Source organism: Ascaphus truei, unplaced genomic scaffold, assembly GCF_040206685.1.
Source record: "Ascaphus truei isolate aAscTru1 unplaced genomic scaffold, aAscTru1.hap1 HAP1_SCAFFOLD_2562, whole genome shotgun sequence".
Taxonomy (NCBI): domain Eukaryota; kingdom Metazoa; phylum Chordata; class Amphibia; order Anura; family Ascaphidae; genus Ascaphus; species Ascaphus truei.
Window position 1 is genome coordinate 19080 of NW_027455495.1, and position 13103 is coordinate 32182.

The window sequence follows — 13103 nt, forward strand, 5'->3', positions numbered from 1 at the left end:
CCCCTTATCCCATCACAGGGAGGCACCGCTGACCCTATTATCTTATAGGAATCCCCTGTGTGAGACGCCCCCTTATCCCATCACAGGGAGGCACGGCTGACCCTATTATCTTATAGGAATCCCGTGTGTGTGGGACACCCTCTTATCCCATCACAGGGAGGCGCCGCTGACCCTATTATCTTATAGGAATCCCCTGTGTGAGACGCCCTCTTATCCCATCACAGGGAGGCACCGCTGACCCTATTATCTTATAGGAACCCCCTGTGTGAGACGCCCTCTTATCCCATCACAGGGAGGCACCGCTGACCCTATTATCTTATAGGATTCCCCTGTGTGAGACGCCCCCTTATCCCATCACAGGGAGGCACGGCTGACCCTATTATCTTATAGGAATCCCGTGTGTGAGACGCCCCCTTATCCCATCACAGGGAGGCACCGCTGACCCTATTATCTTATAGGAACCCCCTGTGTGAGACGCCCCCTTATCCCATCACAGGGAGGCACCGCTGACCCTATTATCTTATAGGAACCCCCTGTGTGTGAGACGCCCCCTTATCCCATCACAGGCAGGCACCGCTGACCCTATTATCTTATAGGAACCCCCTGTGTGAGACGCCCTCTTATCCCATCACAGGGAGGCACCGCTGACCCTATTATCTTATAGGAACCCCCTGTGTGAGACGTCCTCTTATCCCATCACAGGGAGACACCGCTGACCCTATTATACTTATAGGAACCCCCTGTGTGAGACACCCATGTGTCGGGGCCTCCGCCCACTTCCTCACCCTTGCTCCTCCTCTTTTTGCTGGGTGGGGGCTCCGCGGGCCCCAGCGGTCGGCTCTTGCCCCCTTCTCCCCTCCTGCGGGCCCCGACGTGGCTGTTAGGGGAGGTGGGGTCACTGTCTGTGCTGAGCGAGCGCTTGTATGCCAGCAGGGGGCCCCAGAGATCCTCCTCCCCCTGAGGGGGGAGGCACTGCTGGGAAGTCTGATCAAGGTATTGCAAGCTAGATGGGGGGGAGAGAAGGTGGGAAGGGGGAGATGGGGGAGAGAGATGGGGGATGGGGAGAGAGATGGGGGATGGGGAGAGATGGGGGAGAGGGAGAGAGATGGGGGAGAGGGAGAAAGAGATGAGATGGGGAGAGATGGAGGGGAGAGATGGGGGAGAGGAAGATGAGAGGGAGATGGGGGAGAGGGAGAAAGAGATGGGGAGGGGGAGGAGAGAGATGGGGAGGGGGAGGAGAGAGATGGAGGAGGTGAGAGATGGGGAGGGGGGAGAGATAGGGGAGGGGGAGAAAGGCAGAAAGCAAGATTTAGAGAAAGCTACTGACCTGCCCCCCCCCTCCACCTCCTCCCCCCCTCCACCTCCTCCCCCCTTCCCTTGGTCCCTCCTCCCCCCCCCCCCTCACTCACAGTGCTCTCTTGTCCTGTTTGAGGAGTTTGGGGGAGAGTTCGCTGAGCACGTCCAGGAAGGGGAGATTGTGGGACGGCAGCGCAGGCACGTGGGACCCCCGAAATGAGAACTTGATCCCCTCCCTAAGAGACCGAGAGAGGGAGGGACAAAGAAGGAAAATTAGGATGAAAAGAGAGAGGGGGGGGATACAGTGGGGGGAGGGGGAACGGGATTTGAGAGGGGGATACAGTGGGGACGAGGAGTGGGAGGGGGGAGGGAGCTGGATACAGTGGAGGGGGAGCAGGTTTTGGGAGGGGGTTACAGTGGGGGGGGAGGGAGCTGGCTACAGTGGAGGGGGGAGCAGGTTTTGGGAGGGGGGGAGGGAGCTGGATACAGTGGAGGGGGGAGCAGGTTTTGGGAGGGGGTTACAGTGGGGGGGGAGGGAGCTGGCTACAGTGGAGGGGGGAGCAGGTTTTGGGAGGGGGGGAGGGAGCTGGATACAGTGGAGGGGGGAGCAGGTTTTGGGAGGGGTTACAGTGGGGGGGGGGAGCTGGATACAGTGGAGGGGGGAGCAGGTTTTGGGAGGGGTTACAGTGGGGGGGTGGTGGAAGGGGAGGGGTTACAGTCGGGGGGTGGAGGGGGGAGCAGGTTTCGGGAGGGGTTACAGTGGGGGGGTGGGATGGAGCTGGATACAGTGGAGGGGGGAGCAGGTTTTGGGAGGGGTTACAGTCGGGGGGGGGGGGGGTGGAGGGGGGAGCAGGTTTCGGGAGGGGTTACAGTGGGGGGGTGGAGGGGGGAGCAGGTTTTGGGAGGGGTTACAGTGGGGGGGTGGTGGGAGGGGAGGGGTTACAGTCGGGGGGGGTGGAGGGGGGAGCAGGTTTCGGGAGGGGTTACAGTGGGGGGGTGGGATGGAGCTGGATACAGTGGAGGGGGGAGCAGGTTTTGGGAGGGGAGGGATTACAGTCGGGGGGGGGGGGTGGAGGGGGAAGCAGGTTTCGGGAGGGGTTACAGTGGGGGGGTGGAGGGGGGAGCTGGTTTTGGGAGGGGTTACAGTGGGGGGGTGGTGGGAGGGGAGGGGTTACAGTCGGGGGGGGGTGGAGGGGGGAGCAGGTTTCGGGAGGGGTTACAGTGGGGGGGTGGGATGGAGCTGGATACAGTGGAGGGGGGAGCAGGTTTTGGGAGGGGTTACAGTGGAGGGGTGGTGGGAGGGGAGGGGTTACAGTCGGGGGGGGGGTGGAGGGGGGAGCAGGTTTTGGGAGGGGTTACAGTGGGGGGGGGGGTGGGAGGGGTTACAGTGGGGTGGAGGGTGGAGGGGTGGAGGGGGGAGCAGGTTTTGGGAGGGGTTACAGTGGGGGGAGCAGGTTTTGGGAGGGGATACAGTGGGGGGGGTGGAGGGGGGAGCAGGTTTTGGGAGGGGTTACAGTGGGGGGAGCAGGTTTTGGGAGGGGTTACAGTGGGGGGAGCAGGTTTCGGGAGGGGTTACAGTGGGGGGAGCAGGTTTCGGGAGGGGTTACAGTGGGGGGAGCAGGTTTCGGGAGGGGTTACAGTGGGGGGAGCAGGTTTCGGGAGGGGTTACAGTGGGGGAGCAGGTTTCGGGAGGGATTACAGTGGGGGGAGCAGGTTTCGGGAGGGGTTACAGTGGGGGGAGCAGGTTTTGGGAGGGGTTACAGTGATGGGAGCAGGTTTCGGGAGGGGTTACAGTGGGGGTGGGGGGGTGGGAGGGGTTACAGTGGGGGGGTGGGAGGGGTTACAGTGGGGGGGTGGGAGACCCTCACTTGTGCAGTAGGACTATGGCCTCGCGGTTTCGCACTTGGTCCGGCCCGAATAGGAGGGAGAATCGCCGGGCGAGCTCGCGCATCTCCAGGAACCGGCGCGACGTGCGGTGGGGAGGAGAGGCGCCGCCCTCCTGGCACAGCTCGGTATATACCTACAGACAGCCACATATATATATATATATACACATATCCGCCCTCCTGGCACAGCTCGGTATATACCTAGAGACAGCCACATATATATATATATATACACACATATCCGCCCTCCTGGCACAGCTCGGTATATACCTACAGACAGCCACATATATATATATATATATACATATATCCGCCCTCCTGGCACAGCTCGGTATATACCTAGAGACAGCCACATATATATATATATATATATATATATATATATATATATATATATATATATATGCACAAAAATGAAAAAATATAGATATCACCCTTTTTACAGTCCAACAGCGATAAGACAATGGCCGCCGGACGGTGCACACCATCACCCCCCCAAAAACCCCGCGTACATATACTGTATATGTATTTAAATCCGCACCTGTGTCAGGCTCAGTAGCAGGGTACGGGTGCTCTCCATCTTGTTGATGACACGGGATCGGTTCAGCGTTTCCTTAATCAGATCCCCGTAATCCGTGTAAAACTGAGGAGAGAAACGGTGATCCTATAAAAAGGCGTCTCACACACAGGGGGTTCCTATCAGCAAATAGGGTCAGCGGTGCCTCCCTGTGATGGGATAAGGGGGCATCTCACACGGGATCCCTATAAGATAATAGGGTCAGCGGTGCCTCCCTGTGATGGGATAAGGGGGCGTCTCACACACAGGGGGTCCTATCAGCAAATAGGGTCAGCGGTGTCTCCCTGGGATGGGATAAGAGGGCGTCTCACACAGGATCCCTATAAGATAATAGGGTCAGCGGTGCCTCCCTGTGATGGGATAAGGGGGCGTCTCACACGGGGGATCCCTATAAGATAATAGGGTCAGCGGTGCCTCCCTGTGATGGGATAAGGGGGCGTCTCACACACGGGATTCCTATAAGATAATAGGGTCAGCGGTGTCTCCCTGTGATGGGATAAGAGGGTGTCTCACACAGGGGGTTCCTATAAGATAATAGGGTCAGCGGCGCCTCCCTGTAATGGGATAAGGGGGCGTCTCACACAGGGGGTTCCTATAAGATAATAGGGTCAGCGGCGCCTCCCTGTGAAGGGATAAGAGGGCGTCTCACACAGGGATTCCTATAAGATAATGGGGTCAGCGGTGCCTCCCTGTGATGGGATAAGAGGGCGTCTCACACAGGGGATTCCTATAAGGTAATAGGGTCAGCGGTGCCTCCCTGTGATGGGATAAGAGGGCGTCTCACACAGGCGATTCCTATAAGATAATAGGGTCAGCGGTGCCTCCCTGTGATGGGATAATGGGGCGTCTCACACAGGGGATTCCTATAAGATAATAGGGTCAGCGGCGCCTCCCTGTGATGGGATAAGAGGGCGTCTCACACAGGGGGATCCCTATCAGCAAATAGGGTCAGCGGTGCCTCCCTGTGATGGGATAAGGGGGCGTCTGACACACAGGGGATTCCTATAAGGTAATAGGGTCAGCGGTGCCTCCCCGTGATGGGATAAGAGGGCGTCTCACACAGGGGATCCTTATAAGATAATAGGGTCAGCGGTGCCTCCCTGTGATGGGATAAGAGGGCATCTCCCACAGGGGATTCCTATAAGATAATAGTGTTAGCGGTGCCTCCCTGTGATGGGATAAGAGGGCGTCTCACACAGGGGGTTCCTATAAGATAATAGGGTCAGCGCTGCCTCCCTGTGATGGGATAAGAGGGTGTCTCACACAGGGAATTCCTGTAAGATAATAGGGTCAGCGGCGCCTCCCTGTGATGGGATAAGGGGGCATCTCACATAGGGGATTCCTATAAGATAATAGGGTCAGCGGTGCCTCCCTGTGATGGGATAAGGGGGCGTCTCACACAGGGGGTTCCTATAAGATAATAGGGTCAGCGGCGCCTCCCTGTGATGGGATAAGGGGGTGTCTCACACAGGGGGTTCCTATAAGATAATAGGGTCAGCGGTGCCTCCGTGATGGGATAAGAGGGCGTCACAAACAGGGGGTTCCTATAAGATAATAGGGTCAGCGGTGCCTCCCTGTGATGGGATAAGAGGGCGTCTCACACAGGGGGTTCCTATAAGATAATAGGGTCAGCGGTGTCTCCCTGTGATGGGATAAGGGGGCGTCTCACACAGGGGATTCCTATAAGATAATAGGGTCAGCGGTGCCTGCCTGTGATGGGATAAGGGGGCGTCTCACACAGGGGGTTCCTATAAGATAATAGGGTCAGCGGTGTCTCCCTGTGATGGGATAAGAGGGCGTCTCACACAGGGGGTTCCTATAAGATAATAGGGTCAGCGGTGCCTCCCTGTGATGGGATAAGGGGGCGTCTCACACAGGGGATTCCTATAAGATAATAGGGTCAGCGGTGCCTGCCTGTGATGGGATAAGGGGGCGTCTCACACAGGGGGTTCCTATAAGATAATAGGGTCAGCGGTGCCTCCCTGTGATGGGATAAGGGGGCGTCTTACACAGGGGGTTCCTATAAGATAATAGGGTCAGCGGTGCCTCCCTGTGATGGGATAAGGGGGCGTCTCACACAGGGGGTTCCTATAAGATAATAGGGTCAGCGGTGCCTCCCTGTGATGGGATAAGGGGGCGTCTCACACAGGGGGTCCCTATCAGGTAATAGGGTCTTGGCGTGGGTGACCTCTGACCTTGACGTAGTGCCGGAAGATGTCGCTGGCGGAGCGGAGCTGCAGCACGTTGTACAGGATGAGCTTGCAGTAACCGGCCAGCAGGATGCGCCGGTGATGCAGGACGGAGATCTTCTGGGCCTCGTCCCCTGCACAAGCAAGCACAGGGCATGGCTATCTCTCACTGCCAGCACAGGGCACGGCTATCTCTCACTGCCAGCACAGGGCACGGCTATCTCTCACTGCCAGCATGGCTATCTCTCACTGCCAGCACAGGGCACGGCTATCTCTCACTGCCAGCACAGGGCCCGGCTATCTCTCACTGCCAGCACAGGGCACGGCTATCTCTCACTGCCAGCACAGGGCCCGGCTATCTCTCACTGCCAGCACAGGGCACGGCTATCTCTCACTGCCAGCACAGGGCACGGCTATCTCTCACTGCCAGCACGGCTATCTCTCACTGCCAGCACAGGGCCCGGCTATCTCTCACTGCCAGCACAGGGCCCGGCTATCTCTCACTGCCAGCACAGGGCACGGCTATCTCTCACTGCCAGCACAGGGCCCGGCTATCTCTCACTGCCAGCACAGGGCACGGCTATCTCTCACTGCCAGCACGGCTATCTCTCACTGCCAGCACAGGGCACGGCTATCTCTCACTGCCAGCACAGGGCACGGCTATCTCTCACTGCCAGCACGGCTATCTCTCACTGCCAGCACAGGGCACGGCTATCTCTCACTGCCAGCATGGCTATCTCTCACTGCCAGCACAGGGCACGGCTATCTCTCACTGCCAGCACAGGGCACGGCTATCTTTCACTGCCAGCATGGCTATCTCTCACTGCCAGCACAGGGCACGGCTATCTCTCACTGCCAGCACAGGGCACGGCTATCTCTCACTGCCAGCACAGGGCACGGCTATCTCACACTGCCAGCACAGGGCACGGCTATCTCTCACTGCCAGCACAGGGCACGGCTATCTCTCACTGCCAGCACGGCTATCTCTCACTGCCAGCACGGCTATCTCTCACTGCCAGCACAGGGCACGGCTATCTCTCACTGCCAGCACAGGGCACGGCTATCTCTCACTGCCAGCACAGGGCACGGCTATCTCTCACTGCCAGCACAGGGCACGGCTATCTCTCACTGCCAGCACAGGGCACGGCTATCTCTCACTGCCAGCACAGGGCACGGCTATCTCTCACTGCCAGCACAGGGCACGGCTATCTCTCACTGCCAGCACAGGGCACGGCTATCTCTCACTGCCAGCACAGGGCCCGGCTATCTCTCACTGCCAGCACGGCTATCTCTCACAATGATGTGCCCTCCTCCATCTTGCTATACTGCCACTCACCCTCCCTCCCCCGCCACTCACCCTCCCTCCCCCGCCACTCACCCTCCCTCCTCTGCCACTCACCCTCCCTCCTCCGCCACTCACCCTCCCTCCTCCGCCACTCACCCTCCCTCCCACCGCCACTCACCTCGGTACAAGTGTGTGCGGAGAGACATCCAACTCAGGCTTCGTCAGGCCTGACACAAGGCGAAACGCGTGGCTCTGACTTTTGTCTGCAGACGGCCACCGTAGGTGCCCTGGTTGAAGCTGGACGTCACGACCCCCCAGGATCCGGACGCGGAAGTGGGGACTACCCTTTACACCACTAACAGACCCTGCAGGTGCCGATGCGGGCACACCTACACGTAAGTGCGGAGTTACCTCTTACGTGTAATAAATTCTATCACGTTTTACTGAGTTGGATGTCTCTCTCCGCACACACTTGTGCCGAGGTGAAGACCACCACCCCTAGACGAGTCCACCTCGAGGGGGTTCCAGGACCAGAACACCAACATTCTATTTAGACACCCACGGACTGAAAGACCCACTATAGGATAGCTACTCACGCATGGCCGTGTGTGTGACACCTTTATGTTATTTGGACCTATATCCCCACCACTACACAACACTGTCTGTACCATTGATCGTGCTTTGCCTGGGGAACTCCCTTTGAGCTCTACTCTGGTTACTTGGAACAGTTGAGACATATCCAGTCTCTATACATTGAACGCAAGCATTGCTCTGTTTATTCGCATTATCTCACTGTGTGCTCCCCCCTAGCGTTTGTTCTTTTGCATGTTTTTGAGGATCCGGGATTGATCCTGTTGGGGTTCAGCCTCAGGAAGAGACTCATCCTCATGGGGGCGCCCTAGGTACCCCCCGTGAAGGTAGTATCTTTCTGGCATTTTACTTTTTGATTTTTCACCGAGTTGGCGCCCAGGTATTTCCTTTTTCTCTTATCCTTGACCTCGGCTTGTACCTGGACCTCCGTCTTCTCTCATCCTTGACCTCGGCTTGTACCTGGACCTCCGTCTTCTCTCATCCTTGACCTCGGCTTGTACCTGGACCTCCGTCTTCTCTTATGCTTGACCTCGGCTTGTACCTGGACCTCCGTCTTCTCTTATCCTTCACCTCGGCTTGTACCTGGACCTCGGTCTTCTCTTATCCTTGACCTCGGCTTGTACCTGGACCTCCGCCTTCTCTCATCCCTGACCTTGGCTTGTATCTGGACCTCCGTCTTCTCTTATCCTTGACCTCGGCTTGTACCTGGACCTCCGCCTTCTCTCATCCCTGACCTTGGCTTGTATCTGGACCTCCGTCTTCTCTTATCCTTGACCTCGGCTTGTACCTGGACCTCCTCCGCCTTCTCTCATCCGTGACCTTGGCTTGTACATGGACCACCGTCTTCTCTTATCCTTGACCTCGGCTTGTACATGGACCTCCGTCTTCTCTAATCCTTGACCTCGGCTTGTACCTGGACCTCCGTCTTCTCTCAATCTTGACCTCGGTTTGTGTCTGGACCTTCATCTTCTCTTATCCCTGACCTCGGCTTGTACCTGGACCTCCGTCTTCTCTTATCCTTGACCTCGGCTTGTACCTGGACCTCCGCCTTCTCTTATCCTTGACCTCGGCTTGTACCTGGACCTCCGCCTTTTCTTATCCTTGACCTCGGCTTGTACCTGGACCGCCGTCTTCTCTCATCCTTGACCTCTACTTGTACATGGACCTCCGTCTTCTCTTATGCTTGACCTCGGCTTGTGCCTGGACCTCCGCCTTCTCTTATCCTTGACCTCGGCTTGTACCTGGACCTCCGCCTTCTCTTATCCTTGACCTCGGCTTGTACCTGGACCTCCGTCTTCTCTTATGCTTGACCTCGGCTTGTACCTGGACCGCCGTCTTCTCTCATCCTTGACCTTGGCTTGTACATGGACCTCCGTCTTCTCTCATCACTGACCTCGGCTTGTACCTGGACCTCCGCCTTCTCTTATCTTTGACCTCGGCTTGTACCTGGACCTCCGCCTTCTCTCATCCTTGACCTCGGCTTGTACCTGGACCTCCGCCTTCTCTTATCCCTGACCTCGGCTTGTACCTGGACCTCCGCCTTCTCTCATCCTTGACCTCGGCTTGTACCTGGACCTCCGCCTTCTCTTATCCTTGACCTCGGCTTGTACCTGGACCTCTGTCTTCTCTTATCCTTGACCTCGGCTTGTACCTGTACCTCCGCCTTCTCTCATCCTTGACCTCGGCTTGTACCTGGACCTCTGTCTTCTCTAATTTTTGACCTCGGCTTGTACCTGGACCTCAGTCTTCTCTCATCCCTGACCTCGGCTTGTACCTGGACCTCTGTCTTCTCTCATTCCTGACCTCGGCTTGTACCTGGACCTCCGCCTTCTCTCAATCTTGACCTCAGCTTGTACCTGGACCTCCGCCTTCTCTCAATCTTGACCTCGGCTTGTACCTGAACCTCCGTCTTCTCTCATCCCTGACCTCGGCTTGTACCTGGACCTCCGCCTTCTCTCAATCTTGACCTCGGCTTGTACCTGGACCTCCGCCTTCTCTTATCCTTGACCTCGGCTTGTAGCTGGACCTCTGTCTTCTCTCATCCTTGACCCCGGCTTGTAGTTGGACCTCTGTCTTCTCTCATCCTTGACCTCGGCTTGTATCTGGACCTTCGTCTTCTTATCCTTGACCTCGGCTTGTACCTGGACCTCCGTCTTCTCTCATCCCTGACCTCGGCTTGTACCTGGACCTCCGTCTTCTCTCATCCCTGACCTCGGCTTGCATCTGGACTTTCATCATCTCTACTCCTCGACCCCGGCTACGCACAACGACCATTCTACTTCTCCAACCCTTGACCACGGCGAGTATCATGACTATTCTAACTTTTCCTACCCTGACCCGGCTACCGCTCTGCACTCCGGACGCGGTCTCGCGGTTGTAGGTCGGTGTATACCAACATCCCCACCCCAGGCTCGCGGTTCCGTCCAGTTTGTGGTGAGCACCCGTTACTCCCTCCTCTGCCACTCACCCTCCCTCCTCTGCCACTCCCCCTCCCTCCCCTCACCCTCCCATCTCCTCCACTCACCCTCCCTCCTTTCCCCTCACCCCCAGCACTCTCCCCTCCTCACCGTCCTCATCGTCAGGCCCTGTGAAGACGTGATTCCCCCCAGCCCTCTCTCCCCCCTGCACCCCCCCCATTCTCACCGTCCTCCTCATCGTCGGGCTCTGTGAAGACGTGATTCCCCCCAGCCCTCTCTCCCCCCTGCACTCCTTCCCCCTCCCAGGACTCTCCCCTCCTCACCGTCCTCATCGTCGGGCTCTGTGAAGACGTGATTCCCCCCCCAGCCCCCTCTCCCCCCTGCACTCCGTCCCCCTCCCAGCACTCTCCCCTCCTCACCGTCGGGCTCTGTGAAGACGTGATTCCCCCCCAGCCCTCTCTCCCCCCTGCACCCCCCCCATTCTCACCGTCCTCCTCATCGTCGGGCTCTGTGAAGACGTGATCCACCAGGAATCCCGCCAGCTCGGCCTGCAGAGACTGCTCAGGACGGTACACGAGAGACTGCAGGTGAGACAGCTCCCCCTGGGCCATGCGATGGCTGAATATCACCAGGAGATCGCTGAGGAGTATGAACGCCTGAGAGAGAGAGAGAGAGGGGGGCAAGAGAAAGGGGGGGGAGAGAGAGGGGGGGGGAGAGAGAGGGAGAGACAGAGAGAGGGGGGGGGGAGAGAGGGAGAGGGGGAGAGAGGGGGAAAGAGGGAAAGGGGGAAAGGGTGAGAGAGAGGGAAAGAGGGAGAGAGAGGGAGGGGGGAGAGAGAGGGAGGGGGGGAAAGGGGGAAGGAAAGGGAAAATATATATTTTTTTAACAAAATCCACACAATTACCCACTGATTGACACTCCACAATTTAGACTACAGGACAGGGGTGCAAACAAACTGGGGGGGGGGGGGGGTGCGGCGCCTAAGATTATCTGGGGGGGGGGGGGGGCTCACAACATTTAAATTAACTGCATGGGGAGGAGGCGCGAGGCCTCGGTAACGCCCTCCTGACCTGCTCTCAGCCGGTTCTTCTGCAACGCGCCGCAATGACAAAGCGACGTCACGGAGGGGAGGGTGGAGGGCGACAGAAAAGTTTGTGCCCCCCCTGCCGTAGGAGACCGTGGATCAAACAGCGCCAGGCGGGCTGAGCGCCTTCCCGCTCACCGTGCAGGAGAGAGAGCCCGGAAACACCCACAAGGGAGGTGCTTACCGAACCCCCCCGAACGTGTCCACTCACTCCCACCCGCGTGGATCCATACACCCGTCACAACGCCACGTCAACATGGCCGCCAGCGCATAGAGGCGTCACAGCCAGGTGACACCGAGAGAGGACACGCGGGAGGGGGAGGGGGGTCTCCCGGCTGTGACTGTACCTGTTCTCTCACGGTGACGTCAAGGTCAGACAGGCAGCTCTGACACATGTCACAGAGAGGTGACACCGAGTGGTGACACACGGGAGGGGGGGGGACTCCCGGCTGTGACTGTACCTGTTCTCTCACGGTGATGTCGAGGTCAGACAGGCAGCTCTGACACGTCACAGAGAGGTGACACCGAGAGGGGGGCGGGGTCTCCCGGCTGTGACTGTACCTGTTCTCTCACGGTGACGTCGAGGTCAGACAGGCAGCTCTGACACATGTCACAGAGAGGTGACACCGAGAGGGGGGCGGGGGGGTGTCTCCCGGCTGTGACTGTACCTGTTCTCTCACGGTGACGTCGAGGTCAGACAGGCAGCTCTGACACATGTCACAGAACAGGTACAGTCTGCGTCTCAGGAGGATCAGCTCATCCTGAGGGGTAGGGGGGGAGAGACGGGGGTTAGTGGGGAGCGAAAGAGTGTGTTGGGGGGGAGAAGAGAGGGGTGGGGGAGAGAGAGGAGCGGGGGGAGAGAGAGGAGGGGGGGGGAGAGAGAGAAACAGACAGAGAGAGAGAGAGAAGGGCGGGAGAGAGAAGGGGAGGAGAGAGAGAGAGAAGTGGGCACAGAGAGAGAAGTGGGCAGAGAGAAAGGGGGGAGAGAGAAGGGGGGGAGAGAGAGAAGGAGGGGAGAGAGAGAAGGGGGGGAGAGAGAGAAGGGGGAGAGAGAGAAGGGGGAGAGAGAGAAGGGAGGAGAGAGAGAAAGAAGTAGAAAATTCGAGTGAAAAAGGGGGAGAAAGAGAAGGGAGGCAGTCAGGAAAATGGGGTGGGGATAGGGAGGAAGAGAGACAGACAGGGGAAAGGGGGGAGGGAGAGACGTAGGGAATGGGGGGGACAGAGAGTACCTGCACGTACCTGCAATGGTGTGGAGCTGGAGAGATGGGAGAGCTCCCAGAGGAGGGAGAAGTGACAGCAGGTGAGAGCGGAGAGGGTGATCTGCAACCAAAGAGGGACAGTGAGGAGGGGGTGGAGGGGGAGAGGACCCATGTGAAGTGGAGAAGGGGAGGGAGTTATTGGGGACCCATGTGAAGTGGAGGAGAAGGGGAGGGAGTTATTGGAGACCCATGTGAAGTGGAGAAGGGGAGGGAGTTATTGGGGACCCATGTGAAGTGGAGAAGGGGAGGGAGTTATTGGGGACCCGTGTGAAGTGGAGGAGAGGGGGGAGTTATTGGGGACCCATGTGAATTGGAGGAGAGGGGGGAGTTATTGGGGACTGTTGCAGGGTATATGCAACTACACACGCAGGTTCTTTGGATAAGGCTTATTTATTTAGCCTTAATTTATACAGCACACAAAACAAAAATAGCTTTTCATCAGCAAACAAAAAGAAAAATGTCTTTTTCTTCAGCAGACAAAACAGTTTCTCTTTAGCAGACAAAGTAAAAAATACGGCA

At 57.8% G+C, this 13103-nt stretch overlaps 1 protein-coding gene across 3 annotated transcripts in view; it reads right to left on the reverse strand.

Moving 5' to 3' along the window:
- LOC142481351 (cohesin subunit SA-3-like) overlaps nucleotides 1–12711 on the reverse strand; it is a 29131-nt gene extending 16420 nt beyond the window's left edge. The window contains exons 1-8 of one of the 3 annotated variants that reach the window (XM_075582818.1): nucleotides 12565–12711; nucleotides 11994–12086; nucleotides 10729–10897; nucleotides 5955–6082; nucleotides 3724–3825; nucleotides 3165–3316; nucleotides 1410–1532; nucleotides 786–1003 (exon numbers count right to left, since the gene is read on the reverse strand). In XM_075582818.1, coding sequence (XP_075438933.1) covers nucleotides 786–1003; nucleotides 1410–1532; nucleotides 3165–3316; nucleotides 3724–3825; nucleotides 5955–6082; nucleotides 10729–10897; nucleotides 11994–12086; nucleotides 12565–12696 — 1117 coding nt within the window. In that variant the 5' untranslated portion in view covers nucleotides 12697–12711. Of the gene's footprint in view, nucleotides 1–785; nucleotides 1004–1409; nucleotides 1533–3164; nucleotides 3317–3723; nucleotides 3826–5954; nucleotides 6083–10728; nucleotides 10898–11672; nucleotides 11747–11886; nucleotides 11959–11993; nucleotides 12087–12564 lie in introns of those variants that run through there. The other 2 variants (XM_075582819.1, XM_075582820.1) reach the window with 2 other exon arrangements.
- Nucleotides 12712–13103: the final 392 nt, after the last annotated feature.